This window comes from Sphaerodactylus townsendi, linkage group LG03, assembly GCF_021028975.2.
Source record: "Sphaerodactylus townsendi isolate TG3544 linkage group LG03, MPM_Stown_v2.3, whole genome shotgun sequence".
NCBI classification, from domain to species: domain Eukaryota; kingdom Metazoa; phylum Chordata; class Lepidosauria; order Squamata; family Sphaerodactylidae; genus Sphaerodactylus; species Sphaerodactylus townsendi.
In genome coordinates, this window is record NC_059427.1 from 148,443,161 (window position 1) to 148,460,447 (window position 17,287).

Genomic DNA, 17,287 nt, shown 5'->3' on the forward strand with positions numbered 1-17,287 from the left:
AGGCTTTCACGGCTGGAATCACTGAGGTGCTGTGTGGTTTCTGGGCTGTATGGCCGTGTTCTAGCAGCATTCTCTCCTGACGTTTCGCCTGCATCTGTGGCTGGCATTCAGAACCTCTGAAGATGCCAGCCACAGCTAAATGTCAGGAGAGAATGCTGCTAGAACACGGCCATACAGTCCGGAAACCACACGGCACCTCAGTAAATATCCATTGAATTCATTATTCAAGGATAAATAGCCATTCCACTTCATGAATAAGCTAATAGATCAAGGATAACACAGGTTATTATGGCTTCGAGAGCACCTACGTGATAAATACATTTCGTCACAACAAAGCAAATAATACATTTCATAATCACTTGCCTCACACTCCTATATTCTCTTTTGTCACAATCGTCAAGGCAGCTATTTCCCTTTTTTCTTTTTATACCCCAGGTCTGTCTGGCCATTTTTTGAAATAGTGTCCACGGTCTGCCTTTCCATCCATCCACCCTTTCTTCATTTACCTGCTCCCCTCCCCTCCACACCCATCCCATCTTTCTAATCTTCTGTTTGTCACAGACATGCACACCTGGAGGACATCCGTCTTTCTAGTCATTCCACAACAACAAAAAATTAAAATTAAAAAAGGATTTGTTTATTGATTGTTTCATGAACGTGCATGCCATAATGGATTTGATAATCTTGAACGACCCATGGAATATTTGGTGGCTCTTGTTGCTGTGGAAAAAAAGAAAGAAAGAGAACAGCTTTGGAGTTGTATCCAAGAGAACAGCATCATCCCCCACCATAACAATTGAGGCCCTCATCCAAGCATCCCTACTGTGTTTCCTTGTGCTGTCCGCAGTCTGAGATTCATTTTCCACTGAAGCTAGATCCAAAATGAAAGGAACTGCTGCTATTGCAAGAAGAGTTCACAGATGCCCGTGCAAGAACTCAGATATATCCTCTCTGAAAACCTTTTTTTTAAAATTACCAAGGCATTGAAGATCCTCTTTGAACTGCAAGTTGAGAAACTACTCCTAGGGAGCCAAAGGCACTTTTCCACACAGCGGCAATTTAGGGTGTAATCACGGGCGTGCTTTTGGAGTTGTGAAAGCCGCACTATGGTTTGGCATTCACTAAAGCGGTTGCCTGCCATGGGGTTTTACAATTAGAAATGCAGATGAAGATACTGATAGATAGGACATCCATTGAGACCGAAAGGTGATGTGCTGTGTCATTTAAAGAGTCTACTCCTTGGACCCAGTAATCAAGCTTAAGATGTCTTAGTCATGAAAAACTTCTTGCATGATCGCTGGTCTTCATCATCACCATTCTCTCTCTCTCTCTGCCTCAGCACTGAAAGGGTGTGCTAATGGGTAGGGTCAGTGTTTGGTAAGCCAGAGATGAAGATCTGTCAACCACACCAAGTCCATGAACACAATAAAGTGATATCCTCCTTCCCGCCCATGCAAAATCTAGCCCAACACCTCCCTGAAACAAATAAAAGGAAGGCTCTTTCCAGCTGTGTATTCAGAGGGACTTGCTTCCCTTGGGCTCTGCATGCATCTTTCCCTTTTTGCATTATAACTGCTAGGCTTGATTATTTTCTCTGCCACCTGTTCAATTTTGAAAACCAAGTGATGTCTTTCCAAACTTATTCATCCTCCAAAGGCAGTAGAAAAGGCTACAGCTCGTGTTCTGCTTTTGGAGGTGGTGGTGGTGGAGGAGGAGGAGGATGTAGACGTAGTTTTTCCTCAGGCAGAGGATTTGGTGGTGGTCTCAGTGGTCAATATGGCAGCCGAAGCCTCCATAACTTAGGTGGAACAACAAGGATTTCCTATGGACGGGGCTATGGAGGAGGCATGTGTGGTGGTGGCTACAGCGGTGGGGGATTTGGTGGTTATGGAGGTGGAGGAGCAGGTAGCTATGGTGGTGGCTATGGACGTATAGGTGGTGGCAGTATTGGTGGTGGTGGCATGAGTGGAGGCTATGGTGGTATGGGAGGTAGTGGTGGTGGCATGAGTGGAGGCTATGGTGGTGGCATGAGTGGAGGCTATGGTGGTATGGGTGGTGGTGGTGGTTTGGGTGGATTTGGAGGAGGCTCTTTTGGTGGCCCCAGAGGACCTGGAGGTTTTGGCGGTGGGTCTTTCGGAGGACCTGGAGGTCTTGGCGGTGGGCCAGGAGGTATCCATGATGTCCAAGTGGATCCTAGTCTTCTGCGTCCAATCCATGTAGAGATTGATCCACAGATCCAGCAAGTAAAGAATCAAGAGAAAGAACAAATCAAGGTCCTCAACAATGAGTTTGCCTCCTTCATTGACAAGGTGAGTCATCACAGCAGCAAGAGCTACAAGTTTGACTCAGATTTTAAAAAGCTGAAGTAACTTTGTTGTTTAACAGCTGAACCCAAGGGCTATATTATATCAATTTCAAAGTGTTTGTTTGAAAATGTGAACTCTGATTTCTACATGTCTCCACGCCTCATGGGGAATTAGACAGTCTTGATGCTCAGTAGAATGTTTTGCCAATGAAGAGTTTGCCATCTATAGATTCGGGGGCTACAGATAAAAATCCATCAGCCTCAGCTGGTGCACTAGAAAATCCTCATTGTTTTGAATGCAGCGTAATGGTAGAAAGTGAGGAGAGAAGATCTTCTGAATTTTCCCAGCTGTGTTTATCAAAATACAGGGGGGAAAGTATGAAGTATTTTTATAGATTGACACTCAGATGTATAGAATGGTTCAAAGGAAAGACGCCTGTGAATCACCACTAGGTGCAGTTGCTCCTCAGGGTGGGAACAGGCAGGACCAGCCAATGCCGCCCCTAAGGCATAAGAAAGCCACGCGAGAAGAGGGCGAGCGTCACCGGAAGGAGGGGCGAGTGAGACTTTAAAGAGGCTCGTTCTCCTTTGTCCGGGCCGTGTGCTCGCCGGCGGACGAATTGCCCACCCACCTCTCCCTATTCTTTTCATGTTAATGCATGCTTATTTTGTCATAGCCCGATTCTTGGTGGTTGGCACATGGGTATGGCTCTGGAAGGGCAAGGGGAAGGGAGCTAGGGAGCTACGCAGTTCTGGTCCAGTTCTGGTCCAGTTCTGGTCGCCGCATCTCAAAAAGGATATTGAGGAGATAGAAAAAGTGCAGAGAAGGGCAACAAGGATGATTGAGGGACTGGAGCACCTTCCCTATGAGGAGAGGCTGCAGCGTTTGGGACTCTTTCGTTTGGAGTGGAGGCGGCTGAGGGGGGATATGATTGAAGTCTACAAAATTATGCATGGGGTAGAAAATGTTGACAGAGAGAAATTTTTCTCTCTTTCTCACAATACTAGAACCAGGGGGCATTCATTGAAAATGCTGGGGGGAGGAATTAGGACTAATAAAAGGAAACACTTCTTCACGCAACGTGTGATTGGTGTTTGGAATATGCTGCCACAGGAGGGGGTGATGGCCACTAACCTGGATAGCTTTAAAAGGGGCTTGGACAGATTTATGGAGGAGAAGTCGATTTATGGCTACCAATCTTGATCCTCCTTGATCTGAGATTGCAAATGCCTTAACAGACCAGGTGATCGGGAGCAACAGCCGCAGAAGGCCATTGCGTTCACATCCTACATGTGAGCTCCCAAAGGCACCTGGTGGGCCACTGCGAGTAGCAGAGAGCTGGACTAGATGGACTTTGGTCTGATCCAGCAGGCTAGTTCTTATGTTCTTATGTTCTACGCCTTCCCCTCGGGAACGGCAACAGTGGCAAGAGGCAACCCGCCCCTGTCGAACCAGGCTGAAGGGGAACATCTCTGGCCAGGAGCGTCCGCCTGGCAGAGCCCCACAGGAGAACGAAGCTCGGGACGGGGCGCCCGCCCTGCTGAGCTGTAGAACGTACCCGCATGACCATAACCAGACCCATGCTTAGCCTCACGCTTCTGCTCAATAAAGTGGCTATGGCCAATTTATTACCCCAGCAAGTGAGTGGTGTGTATTATTGGTAAAGGGTCCCGCACAAAAGAGATCCCTCCCTCGGACAGCAACTGGCCGAGATAGAATGCTTTGATGCTTAAAACCTAAGCCAACATCTGACTGACAAAGATGTCTCATTACAAATAAAGCGGGTTTTGCCATTTGGTCACAGCTGACAACTCCGTAAGAGTTCCAGTGAAGGAGATTGCAGAGGTGTTTCTCCGTTGTCTGGCACCATGTTGCAACCCTGGACTTCCTTGGTGGTCTCCCATCTAAATACTTGCCCGGATCGAGCCTGAGAGCGTGTAACTGGCCCAAGATCACCCAGTCAGTTTCCTACCAAATATTTACCTGAAGAGCATAATTAAAAGAGAAGTTGGGAGTTCCTACTCTGTGTCAAAGTAATCAGTATCATTCTGATTTAATTGAAACTTAATTTCCCCCTTCATTTTGACTGCACTAGACTTGCATATAAGGCCATAAATATCACAAGGCCAGAACAATCTTTGTACGCTCACCCAACCACGCAACCCTATGCTGGTAATTTGTAACCTGCAGTTTAAAAAAAAGACCAGTATTATAAAGTCTTCTTGCCTCCAGGTTTTTGCTTATCTAAGCAAGCGGTGATTTGCAACCTTTGGGCTGAAGCACAGTTCTGAATGGAACCTGAGAGCCAGCATGGTTTAGCGGTTAAGAGCAGGTGGACTGTGATCTGGAGAATCTGGTTTGATTCCCCACTCCTCCACATGAGTGGGAGACTCTTATCTGGTTAACCAGGTTTGTTTCCTCATGCCTACACTCCTTCTGGGTGATCTTGGGCAAGTCCCAGAACTCTCTGAGCCCCACCTACCTTACAAGGTGTCTGTCGTGGAAACAGGAAGGGAAAAGAAATTTGTAAGCCAACTTGAGTCTCCTTACAGGAGGGAAAGATGATGTAGAAATCCAAACTCCTCCTCCTCTTATTCTTCTCAATAGAAAGAGAATACATTAGAAAAAAACCCAGAAGTAGTGATGTTTCTTGGAGGAGTTGGAACTCCATGCATGCTTAAAATGTGCCCAAATATTCCAATCATTTGGGTGCTGTGTGGTTTCCGGACTGTATGGCCGTGTTCTAGCAGCATTCTCTCCTGACGTTTCACCTGCATCTGTGGCTGGCATCTTCAGAGGATCAGCCACAGATGCAGGCAAAACGTCAGGAGAGAATGCTGCTAGAACACGGCCATACAGCCCGGAAACCACACAGCACCCAAGTGATTCCGGCCGTGAAAGCCTTCGACAATACATATTCCAATCATAATTGTTCTCTTTCTCATTTAATGTTTTAAAAAGTGAGAAATGGGATATGATTCAGGGCTGACCCTCCTTGACCTTTCTAGTGAAAATCAGACATTTGTGAATGAACTGCTTCTGTTGTCAACACCTGTCCTCTCCAGACCTACTAGATGAGGCCAAACCCCTCCAAAGTCCAAGACATCTAACCTCTTGGGTTTCAGGTCCGGTTCCTAGAGCAGCAAAACAAGGTTCTGCAAACCAAATGGCAGATCTTGCAACAGCAGTCGCAAGGACAAGGCCCACGCATGAACCTGGATGGGGCCTTTGAGAATTTCATTACTAACCTGCGGAGACAAGTGGAAGCAATCCAGAGCCAAAGGGCCCAGCTGGAACCCGAGCTTCAGAGTATGCAACACTACGTGGAAGATTTCAAGAACAAGTAAGAAACAAACATGTGTCTAAGTGCCACTGGCGTAATGCCCATTGGGCAAGGTGGGCAGCTGCCCAGGGCATCACCTTGGGGGGGGGGCATCAAAATGCAGGGTTCGTTTTTGGGTATTTTAGTGGTTTTCTGTTTTTGGCCTGCAGAGGGCGCAGTTTTTAGACTAGCAGCACCACATTTTCAACGTATCATCAGGAGACTGTTTTTATGCTGCTCCCCAAGTTTGGTGAGGTTTGGTTCAGGGAGTCCAAAGTTATGGACTCCCAAAGGGGGTGCCCCTATCCCCCATTGTTTCCAATGGGAGCTAATAGGAGATGGGGGCTACAGTTTTGAGGGTCCATAACTTTGGCCCCCCTGAACCAAACTGCACCAAACTTGGGGGGTATCGTTAGGGCAGTCTCCTGATGAGATCCTGAAAGTTTTGAGACTGTGCCTTCAGAAATGTGCCCCCCACAGCCTGCAACCCCCATTGACAGCAATGCAGAAAACTCAATGCAGAACAAAGATTCTTGGGCAAATTTCTAGGATGTTCCTGCAGGGGGTGCATTTTTGGATGTATCGGCACCAAGATTTCAGGGTATCATCTGGAGATGATGGCACCCCTTAGAAGGGTGTACCTCTGATCAGGACTGCACTGGCTTATGAAGACTATCCAACTAGTTCATATGTAATATGGCAAAATACACATGTTCACATATAGGAGATGTGGAGACCTAGATGGAAGGCATATACAAATCCCTAAATATAACGCCTTCTTAACCAATCCCCTACTTGCCAGGCACTCCAAAGTCACAAGTGGCAATTGTGTTCCCATTCCGCTGTCTGATCTTAATAGCGGGCTTGCGTCAGCATCTGTGAAATGTACGAACACTCCAGCCAAAGGCCAGGCAATCTGAAAAAGAAAATGAATATAAAACTTAACAACACATAAAGTCTGCATTATAAAATGAGTCATTTGCAGTATAATTAGCAACAGTACAGTGTATTCACTGAACCAGAGCTCTAAAAATATAAATACATTTGGTTCTCAATTTTCCTTACAGTCAGGGACTTGCTGGAATCAATAAAAACTTAGGCTAGGATATATCAACCGGTGCATGATTTTGCATTTGCAGGGAGGGAAAAGTTGCCTGTCACACATTTTATTGACTATTTTGATGATTCTGAAACGTGTATGGTATATATATTTCGACCTTGCTGTGGTCGTCTAGTATACCCGAGTCTTTTGTTGCTGATTTTAAGTATAGCGTGATAAATGAAGAAAATAAAAACTTAACTTTGCAAGAAGAATTCAGGTTGTATTTTTTTAAAATTTCCTTGAAACAGGTACGAAGAAGAGATCAACAGGCGTACCACGGCTGAGAACGAATTTGTGGTGCTGAAAAAGGTGAGAGAAGTAGAATGTGGCTGCATGCTATGAAACAGAGAAGGCACAACCCAGTGGCCGCATTCAATGTGGCATCACCCCACGATGTCCAAATGCATAGATGCATTTGTTTTCAAAGGCGGATGGTTTGGAGCTGATTCAATTACGTTGGTGCAATATTCTCACGGGACAGTCAAAATAATCCCAGGCAGAGTGACTCCAGTCCAAGCCCTGTGATTTCAATGCGTTTGACTGGAGTTAAGTCTGACAACTGGGTGGTGTACCTTCTCACGATGTGGGGATTTCTCACCGGCATGCAACTCGGTATCAGAACCTTCTTGGGTGTTGAAAGCTGACGTGTTCAAGGCAAATCCGAGCCACCCACTTTCTCTTTGAAAACTTAGCTCAGGAAGAAGTTGGGAACAGAGGTGGTGGCAGGATTTCCCACCACCTACATGCACTCTGATATGACAGTCAGCATGAAGATTATCCTAGAGGCTTGCTTGCATGTTCGTGAGTTCTCAGTGCACAATGGTTCCCAGTGAGCCACACACCTTCTGTGTGTAACTCATTGTGAATTGTCAGTGGCCACGTAGGGAATAAGGAATTGATGTAGTGCACTGATGTCTAAACCAATATATAAAACTCATGGGCATTTTAAGGCATCTGTGATTGGGAGAAGCATTCTAGGGAGCAGGGGAGGGGTGTGCCACAATAGCTGTACATCTGTTTGGCACGCAGAAGATCCAGATTTTAATCCCTGTCATCTCCAGTTCAAAGGATCAGTAGGCAAAATGAAAGATTTCTGCTTGAGGCCTTGGAGAGCCAATCTCAGCAGACTGTACTGACCTTTGTGGCCAATGGTGTGATTCAGGATGAGCCCACTTGGTGTGTTCAAGCTAGGGTTGCCATTTTCCAGGTAGCGGCTGGAAATCTCCCACTATTACAACTGGTCTCCAGGTGACCGAGATCAGCTCTCCTGGAGAAAATGGAGGCTCTGGAGGGAGGGCTTTATGGCATCATATCCTGCTCAGATCCCTCCCCTCCTGAAACCCAACCTTCCTCAAAATCTTCAAGTATTTCCCAAACCAGAGCTGGCAACCCTAGAAATAGTGTCTGTTCAGGTGCTATATCCTGTTCATTGAGATTTTCACAAAAGGCAACAGGGACTCAAATCTAACCAGAAGTCACCTTTTGTTCTACTCCTTGAGGTGACTTGAGGTGTTCTACTCCTTGAGGTGTTCTACTCCTTGAGGTGACTGTGTCTGGATGCAGTCAGTCACTAGACAAGGAAGAGTACTCTGCACATGTTTAGCAACGCTTATCTCCAATATTTCAAACCCCAGGGCTCAATTTTAGTACCGGGAAGCAGACTCAGATGCTGCGCCCTGCTGAGTCGCATATCCAGCAAAGACCTGACTGACTGAAGAGCCAACGCAGGAACATGAAAATGTTCTGTGCAAACATGCCTAAGATCTGCCATGCGAATTGCTGCAGGAGTTAATACCGTGAGAATTTATTAATTTTGTAAAAAATGTTCTCTGTCTTGCAGGATGTGGATTGTGCCTACATGACCAAGAGTGACCTGGAAACTAAAGTTGGTGCTTTGGCGGATCAAATCAGATTCCTGCGGGCTGTATATGAACAGGTAAAAGAGTCTTTCTACTGTTTTAGTTATCTGGGGCTTTCTTCCCTCCCCCTTCCCAGTTTCAATTTTGGTCTCATGAAAACCCTCATTCACTTCTTCAGATAAATTACATATGATAATGTATCACCTCAAATAGTTTGGAGAGCAGAAGGCAGGGAATCAAAAGAAGGCTGAGGGTAGTTGTTGAGGATTGGATTATTTTATTTATTTATTTTTATTTTTATTTATTTCTTCGATTTATATACCGCCTGATCCCTGGAGGGCTCCGGGGATTTATATGTATTTTTAGCTCATCCTATACTCAGGGCAGATTGTACCCTCAGATAAAAGTCTTCAAATGCGGATAACCTAAAATCAATGGCAATCTAGAACAAGAAAACTTATTTAAAATCCATAAAACCTATCAAAATTCACAAAGCTGATTAACATTCATAAAACCTGTTTCAAAGTCCATAAAGCCTATTTCAAAATGTATATTACCAGAAGGGGGATACCCTCTCTTTAGCCAAAGGCCATGGAAAATAGGTGCAATTTTAGTAATTTTCTCAATTCAAATAAAGAAGATGCACCTGTCGGAATGAAGGCGCTCAATCCACAGCCTCAAGGTCGCCACTAAAAAAATCCCGAGAAGGGCACCCCATGTGAATGGTAAAAGTCACAGGATGCCACTTCTGATTACCTTTAGTTAGACATCTCTTTGTGCTTTGCTTTACCTGCACGAATCTTCCCCTATATACACACACACACTTACCCACACACGCACACCCCACCCTCCCCACAATGCTAGCTTCCACAGCAGAGTGGGGATTTGAACCTGGCTCTTTCAGATTCTGGTCTGACATTCCAACCCCTGCCCTTCGCTGTCTCATTCTTTTCCTAATTCAAGAGGTCATCTACATTTTATTTTGCTTGAATGGAAAACTGGGACAGTAATGGGAAGGAAATAGCCAAGGGATCGCATCTCCCCGTACTGCCCTACTAGGGCCCTAGAAGTTGCTGGAAATCCCTGGCCCAAAAAAGATCCGGCTGGCCTCAACAAGGGCCAGGGCTTTTACTGCCCTGGCCCCTACCTGGTGGAACAGGCTCCCTAAGGAGACCAGGGCCCTGCGGGACCTTCAGAGTTTCCGCAGGGCCTGTAAAACGGACCTGTTCCGCCAGGCTTTTGGCCAGCCAGGATGACCATCTGACCCCATACCATCTTGGTCTCCCGTGGGCGGGAATGGGGTTGGGATAAGTCGCCATCTGCAAATTTTAAATTGTTCAAATTTTATTAATTTAAAATGGTTATAGATTGTTTTATATTTGTGTTATATGATGTTGATGTACACCGCCCTGAGCCCTTCGGGGGAGGGCGGTTTAAAATGAAAATAAAAATGAAATAAATAAATAATAAGGTGAAGCAACCATGGCTGATTGATGGAGGTACCTTTGGTCCTTTACAGGAACTGTCTCAGCTACAGACCGTTGGTCAAGACACCTCTATCGTTGTGAGCATGGATAACAGTCGCGACCTCAACTTGGAAGGTATAATTGATGAAGTAAGAAGCCAATATGAGGAGATTGCCCGCAGTAGCCGAGCTGAAGCCGAAGCCTGGTACCACACCCAGGTAAGTAAATGGAGAAGAGAGAATAGAAGCCCAACAAGGTTGGCATTTTCCAAGAAGGTTGTCCTATTCCTTCTAAGATAGGAAAAGGTGATCCAAAGAAGGCTAAAGTCAGGGCCGGTCAGCCACAGTTCTTGGCCTGATTTCAGAACTGACGATACCTCTACACCATGCTAACATTGGTCAAACATTGAGTAGAACTACATTTTGTATCAGCAGTGCCAAACTGTCCTGCCTCCCCTTTCCCACTGCACCCCACTGATCTCCTCAAAATGCTGCTCCTCGCCATTCAGAGACTCTGAGGAATAACATGAAGAGAAAAGGGGAAATCAGTAGCAATTTGGTCTGCACCCAGCCCAGATTTCAGATTGCTTCCTGAGAACTACAGTTCTGTGAAAAAGGAGGAGGGGGTATAGGGTTTTTAAATAGACATTTGATAACAGAGACTGCTAACCACCTTCACCAAGCTATAATTTCCAAGATCTTGTGGGGAAAAGTGATGATAGCTGACGCAATAGGCAACAGAAACATGGCCGACCTGTCAGTAAAGCCTGAAATGTTGGCCAGTCAGCACCTGATCAGTCTCGTGCAATGAATCAAACCAGCTGCATAGCTCGGGGATTGGCGTGCTAATAAATGATTTATTTTGCTGTTTTGTCAAGCTGTGTTAGCTCCTCCCCCTACCAAATTATCCAAAGTGGCTTAGAATAAGATCAGTTCTAAGACAGCTGAAAACCATACTCAGCAACCTCAATTAAACATTAGCAAGCGATACGTTTGACATATTTGGTTGAGGTAATTAAAAAACTTAAAATAGCTTTGGCATGAACAGTGTAGCCACCAATCTTTGCACATTTGGGACAGACAGCCAATGACCTTCTCACTTAGGTGTTCCATAGAACTAGCCAGATTTTTATGACGTATCTACAATGTGCATGCAAACTGATTTAATAATAATAGTTCCTTCTCTTCAAGGAAACCTCTATACCCGCCTGACAGTCACACTGATATACATTTGTGCCTGTCCTGGGTTTCTGTTGTGGCCCATCTATTTGAGTGAATGGAGAGAAATATGGAAGGATAGGCTTTTAACATGTGGTTTCTGTGTGACAGTATGAAGCTCTTCAGAACACAGCTGGAAGACACGGGGACAACTTACAGAGCACCAGGCAGGAGATTCAAGAGCTGACCAGAGCCATCCAGAGGCTGCGCTCTGAAATTGAACATGCCAAGAAGCAGGTATGGAATATCATCTTCATCATCCCCATTCTTCATCATTTATTACATTGGGAAGCCACCCTTCCTCTCAATAGTTGGGGAAAGACCTTTACTGGAGAGCTGTTGCCATTTGGAAAACATGGTTTTCTGACTCAGCAACTCCATTTGGAAGTAGTCTGAAGCCTGTCGATCTCCTTCTAAATCGCCCTTCTAGTTTTTCAACCCTTTGCAATATGGGAGGTAACAAGAAAAACAACAACAGATGCTCACTTTGGCTATTGCATCACACGAGCCAGGCATTTCGCATACAACATGAATTACACCGAAGCAGGTGTGACACTATTTGAAGTCGCATTCCCTTAAGAGGCTTAGGTGGCTCAATGGCCCAAGGTGTTGCAACTGCAACATGGAAAATGGTTGCGGCCATCATGTGTGCATCATATGGAAAGATCCTGTCCCAATAGCACATGTCTGCCCTGACATGGAAATGTGCCATGTTGGACTCTAGTAAGAGCTAGAAAAGTTCTAATTAGTTCTAGGTTAAATAGACCCCTGGCCTATATTGACACAAATTTCGAAACCCGCCTTGCCTATAAGTACTGATGTACTTTTCTGAATAAACAATATTCTCAATTAAATCAAACTTTCCGATTTCAAAATCTCAACAATTCTGTACTTAAAGTGATCGTTCTAAACACCAGCTCATAAATCAAATACGTTAAACCAATTCATGCCTTGAAACCTCTCAGGCATCGTATCTCAAGATCAAATTACATTTCAATAATGCTCAATTGTAAACTCTAAAACAGCATTGTACTTTCAACAGATGACATTCATATATAGGCTAACCTCAAACCCAAAATTAAACCGTAACGTATATTTCCTTAAAAAAATTATTCCATTTCGTGTTGGATCGTCCTCTTTCCCTGCTGTCTTTTCCAAGTTTAGTCATTTTAGCTTCTGTCCCAAATTCCCAGGAGGAAAGGTGGGATGTAATGTGATAATGTCTCCCCATCTCAGGTTAGGGAGAAAAATGTGAACAAGTATCTCTTTGCTAATAAAGACACTGCTAGGAAGAACATGCCAACGGCTGTGAAATGCCTCATCATTTTTTTAAAAAGTCATTTTATAGTAGTTATTAAACAAAATGACAGATTTTAAAACAATCTTGGTTTATTGCCGACATAAAACAATTTGACCTAGGACAACAATTGAAAAGATTATGTGTCAGCAGGTCTTAATTTGAGGTGGGACTTGCCCGAGCTTAGCCCTGACACATGACAACAGTAAAGAAGACATTTCTAACTATGCCCAGTGTTCTTCCCTCCCCTTAGAGAATCTTCCCCTTTGACGTAGGGAACGAAGTTTCCAAGCCTGGGGGTATGGCTTTCGTGCAGCCCTTGCTTATCAGCTTTCTTTTTAAAAAAGAAGCAATTTCCCCAATGCTTAATTTATCACAAGAAAAAATGTCATAGTCCAAGCTGTTCTTAGAGTTGCAAACTCTGGCTTGAGAAACTCCTGGAGGTTTGGGGGCAGTGCACAGGGGAAGATGGGTTTTGAGAAGGACGCTTAGCTGGGATTTGATGAGAGTTTGCTCTCTAAATCTGTCATTTCTTTCAAGTGAAATTAACTGAACTGAACATCCCCCAAGTGAAATTAACTGAACTGAACCCCCCCTTTCAAGTGAAATTAACTGAACTGAACATCCCTCTTTTAGTGAAAAGATATGCAGTATCATCCAGGCAGACTAAGGATCAAAACCCAACACAAAACATCTAATCCAGAATCCCAGAAGAGCATCTCACACTCTTCAGATAATGTCCGAGGAACGTCAGGACAAGCAAGACAAGATCACCATTTTTAGAAGTTTTCTGGACATAATTTTTGGTTTCCAAGGGCCTTTCCCCACTCTCGTTGTTCCCCTCTATGCCGCGCGCTGCTCTCAGTGCGCAGCATCCCAGGCGCGTGCCCGGCCGTCCCCACGACCCCGCGCTCTGCGCGGGGCCATCAAAAGGCGCCGTTAAGAAGATCTCCTGGGATGCTGCGCGCTGAGGGGCGCGACAGCAGCAGCTTCGGGGCGGCTGCGCTGTCGCCGCCCCTCTCAGTGGGGAGTGCCGAGGGACCCCGCGCTACTCTCCTCGAGTAGCGCAGGGCTTAAGGTAAGTGGGGAAAGGCCCCAAGTTACACAGAAGGAGTTAGTTCAAAAATGCTAGGCAGAAAGGCTTTCCAGAAGCAGATAGCAATTAGACAATCAGACCAGCCTTGAAAGCTAAGCCAGCAGCTCCATTTCCAGAGAAAACAGGGCTTGTTTTTCCTAGGAAGAGGAGAAGATGTTGTATTTATACCCCGCCTTTCTCTCCTGTAAGGAGACTCAAGGCAGTTTACAAACTCCTTCCCTTCCTCTCCCCACAACAGGCACCTTGTGAGGTAGGTGGGGCTGAGAGAGTTCCGAGAGAACTGTGACTAGCCCAAGGTCACCCAGCAGGCTTCATGTGTAGCAGCAGGGGAACAAATCCAACTTACCAGATAAGAGTCCAGTGCTCATGTGGAGGTGTGGGGAATCAAGCTTGGTTCTCCAGATTATAGTCTACCTCTCTCAACCACTACGCCATGCTGGCTTATAATCAATATATCCCTGGCCAACAAATAACAGAGAGGGTTGAGACACTTCCAGAGCAGAACCATTGAAGGTCAGTCAGCCCAGGAGCAGCAGTGGCGTAGGAGGTTAAGAGCTCATGTATCTAATCTGGAGGAACAGGTTTGATTCCCAGCTCTGCCGCCTGAGCTGTGGAGGCTTATCTGGGGAATTCAGATTAGCCTGTACACTCCCACACACGCCAGCTGGGTGACCTTGGCCTAGTCACAGTTCTCCGGAGCTCTCTCAGCCCCACCCACCTCACAGGGTGTTTGTTGTGAGGGGGGAAGGGCAAGGAGATTGTAAGCCCCTTTGAGTCTCCTGCAGGAGAGAAAGGGGGGATATAAATCCAAACTCTTCTTCTTCTTCTTCCTGACAGAAAGAAACCAATGGTTGAAATCTATATTTCCCACCCCCTCTCCTTTCCTCTTCTAGTGTGCTCAGCTGCAGTCAGCCATTGCTGAATCTGAGGAGCGTGGTGAGCTGGCCTTACGGGATGCTAAGCAGAAACTGGATGAGCTGGAGAGTGCTCTGCAGAAGGACAAGGCAGAACTGGCTCGCCTATTGAAAGAGTACCAGGACCTGATGAATGTCAAACTTGCTTTGGACATTGAGATTGCCATGTACAGGAAACTGCTGGAAGGAGAAGAGAGCAGGTACATGCACTGCAGCCTTTCTCATGGGGAATGGTTTCAATAAAGCCAGGTCACACCCTCAGATCTTGGGGATGGTTTAAATAGAGTGGTCTTGATTGCAAAGACCACTGACTGACAAGTTTAAGTGTCAGGAATTCAGCCAGGATTGGGCAAATATTCAGGGAGTCCCCTGTGAATATTCAACATTCATATTTTAGGCAGCAAATTTGTGTCATCTTGGTAAGGATATTTGTTGTTCAGTCATTCATTAATAGTCTGCCATTCTTGCTAAAACTCAAGGCAGATTACAGGATATAAAGCAGTGCAGTCAGAAAGCATAAGCTTTGCCTTCTGTAATAACCTTTGCACTCTTCTACCACCATGCAACAAACGGTGTTCTGTGTTCTTTGCTTATATACACGGGTCTAGAATGTGTGGGTTGATCATTGAGGGGTGGGTAGGAACTGCAATATAACACTGATGACTTGTTGGTCCCTTGCACTTTTAGCAGAATTATTCATAAACGCTAAAAAGGATTATTATCACCTCAAAAATACCATTAGGACTATTGGAGCAATTATATTTTCAGTCAAAGAGGGCTTTGTTTCAATTAATGATGTATGTTTCTTTAATTGAATGATGTATGTTTCTTGTTTCTAAACAGACTGTCTGGCCAAGGATCCCAAGTTCATGTCTGTAAGTAGATAGTACCTTTTCCATCCTTGATTTTGCAATCATTCGTAAGTCATGAAAGTGTGTACGCGGATGCCACTAAACCTGTGCTTTTCTTGCAGCTGTAAGGAGCAATACCCACCGATACGGCGGTGGTGGAATTGGTGGCGGCGGAATTGGTGGACTTGGAGGCGGAATGGGAGGCGGAGGACTTGGAATGGGAGGCAGTGGACTTGGCGGCGGAATGGGAGGCGGTGGACTCAGCGGCGGAATGGGAAGCGGAGGACTTGGAATGGGAGGCGGTGGACTCAGCGGTGGACTCGGCGGCGGAATGGGAGGCAGTGGAATCGGCGGTGGGATCGGAGGCGGCAGCTGTGGCTATGGAGGTGGAAGTGGAGGCTACGGAGGCGGAAGTGGAGGCTACGGAGGCGGAATTATAAGCGGAGGAGGTGGAGGCATCGTTAGTGGTGGCTCAGGAGGTTCTTGCAGTGGAGGTGGTTTCTCGCATGGTTCAGGAGGCGGCTCCAGAACAACCGTAAGGAGAAGCACCACATCGTCCACCAAATCTGGTGGAGGATATTAAGTCCCAGCAGGTCCAGGAAAAGTGAGCTTCTAGTGGCAGCAGCACAACACCTTCAACCACATCCTGGTATTCCAGAAAAGAACAAACTCTTTTGATCCTCAAAGGAAATCTGCAACAAGGCACCCTCTTCCATCTTGCTCCTGTTGCTTATTGTTTAAAACATGACCCATGGAGAAATGTTGCCAGTGGAGAATGGTAGTAAAATGAGCCAATGGTTTTGTCATTTATGATACCAGCTAGAAGAGATTTCATTGAGATCTGTAGATCATGCATGTGGCAGTGCCTCGTTCAATATGCTGTATATTTTTGGCTTTTTCAGGGGTAGCTGCCAAATGGCAATATGTATTTAAATGACCTTTCCTTCTCTTTCTTGAGGCTTCTCCTTCCAATAGTTTGTTCTCTTTGGGTGCTGCTGTAATTCCATAAGTCACAGAAAATATCAGGATTCCATTGTTTTTGTCTGTGTTCATGTTTGGATCAGTCAACATTGAAATTGAGTTAAAACGATTCTTATTTGCTTGGGATTATCTAGGTAACTAGATAGTTTTGTGTTAACGAAAGGCATGTGTTACTCTGTGTTCATACCACTAGAGTAACATGGTTCTGCAGAAAAACACTGAATAATATTTGCATCGTTTGGAAAGCTGTCGTCGTAAATATCATTCTTATGCCAATTCCAGTTCTTATGCACCTGTCTTTGTTTCTCATGGTTTGTTTCCCATTTCCTTGGGAAGTGGCCATTCTCAATAAACTGCAGTCAAATCAGTTGTTGTCTTGGTGTTTTTTTCATTGGTATGTTTAAGGCTGATACAATTTTAGGAAACTCACATGCACAGTCTCTTAAGTCAAATTTGACTGCAAACTCTCGCAATTTGGATCTCTGTGATTTTAATTTCCGGATGTTCAGTTCCTATGTGTTTTTGCCCCTCTTATCCTCCTTAGTTTTACATTTTATAATTTCCCAAGTGCTGCAGAGACCCATTTCAGATGGGAACCTCGTTTGAGGAGAGGGAAGAGAGAAGAAACTCTCTGCAAAACTGTTTCCTGATCCAAAATATTTCCAAAGGACATGACTTGCCCCACTGAGGGGGCTGCATGATTGGAAACCCTGACCCAATTTGTTAAAAAAGTAACATCTACTTTGGCCACATAGCTATCCAATAAACTAATGTCTGTATATTTATTTATTTTATTTCTGAGGCTTTTATACCGCCCCATCCCCAAAGGGCTCTGGGCGGTGCACAGCAAACAAAAGCAACAGTACAGAATAGTTA

The 17,287-nt window shown here is 45.2% G+C and overlaps 1 protein-coding gene across 2 annotated transcripts; it reads left to right on the forward strand.

Moving 5' to 3' along the window:
- The first annotated feature begins 1,512 nt into the window (after positions 1-1,512).
- Positions 1,513-16,778, forward strand: LOC125429328 (keratin, type II cytoskeletal 6A-like). 2 transcript variants are annotated; one of them, XM_048490353.1, is made up of 10 exons: positions 1,513-2,309; positions 5,432-5,649; positions 6,979-7,039; positions 8,571-8,666; positions 10,109-10,273; positions 11,384-11,509; positions 14,559-14,779; positions 15,423-15,454; positions 15,553-15,729; positions 15,769-16,778. In XM_048490353.1, exons 1-10 carry the CDS (start codon positions 1,626-1,628, stop codon positions 16,011-16,013), a joined length of 2,025 nt encoding a protein of 674 aa, XP_048346310.1. In that variant the 5' UTR covers positions 1,513-1,625; the 3' UTR covers positions 16,014-16,778. The 2 variants fall into 2 exon arrangements, with proteins under 2 accessions (XP_048346310.1, XP_048346309.1); XM_048490352.1 differs by having other exon boundaries at positions 15,553-16,778.
- Positions 16,779-17,287: the final 509 nt, after the last annotated feature.

What these genes read in the sequence shown, in the direction of transcription:
- LOC125429328 (XM_048490352.1), top strand. Translation starts at nt 1,626, where the DNA reads ATGTCTTTCCAAACTTATTCATCCTCCAAAGGCAGTAGAAAAGGCTAC. An exon ending in GTGGAAGATTTCAAGAACAA is followed by an intron (nt 5,650 to 6,978) that starts GTAAGAAACAAA and finishes TCCTTGAAACAG; the next exon opens with GTACGAAGAAGAGATCAACA. An exon ending in TTGAACATGCCAAGAAGCAG is followed by an intron (nt 11,510 to 14,558) that starts GTATGGAATATC and finishes TTCCTCTTCTAG; the next exon opens with TGTGCTCAGCTGCAGTCAGC.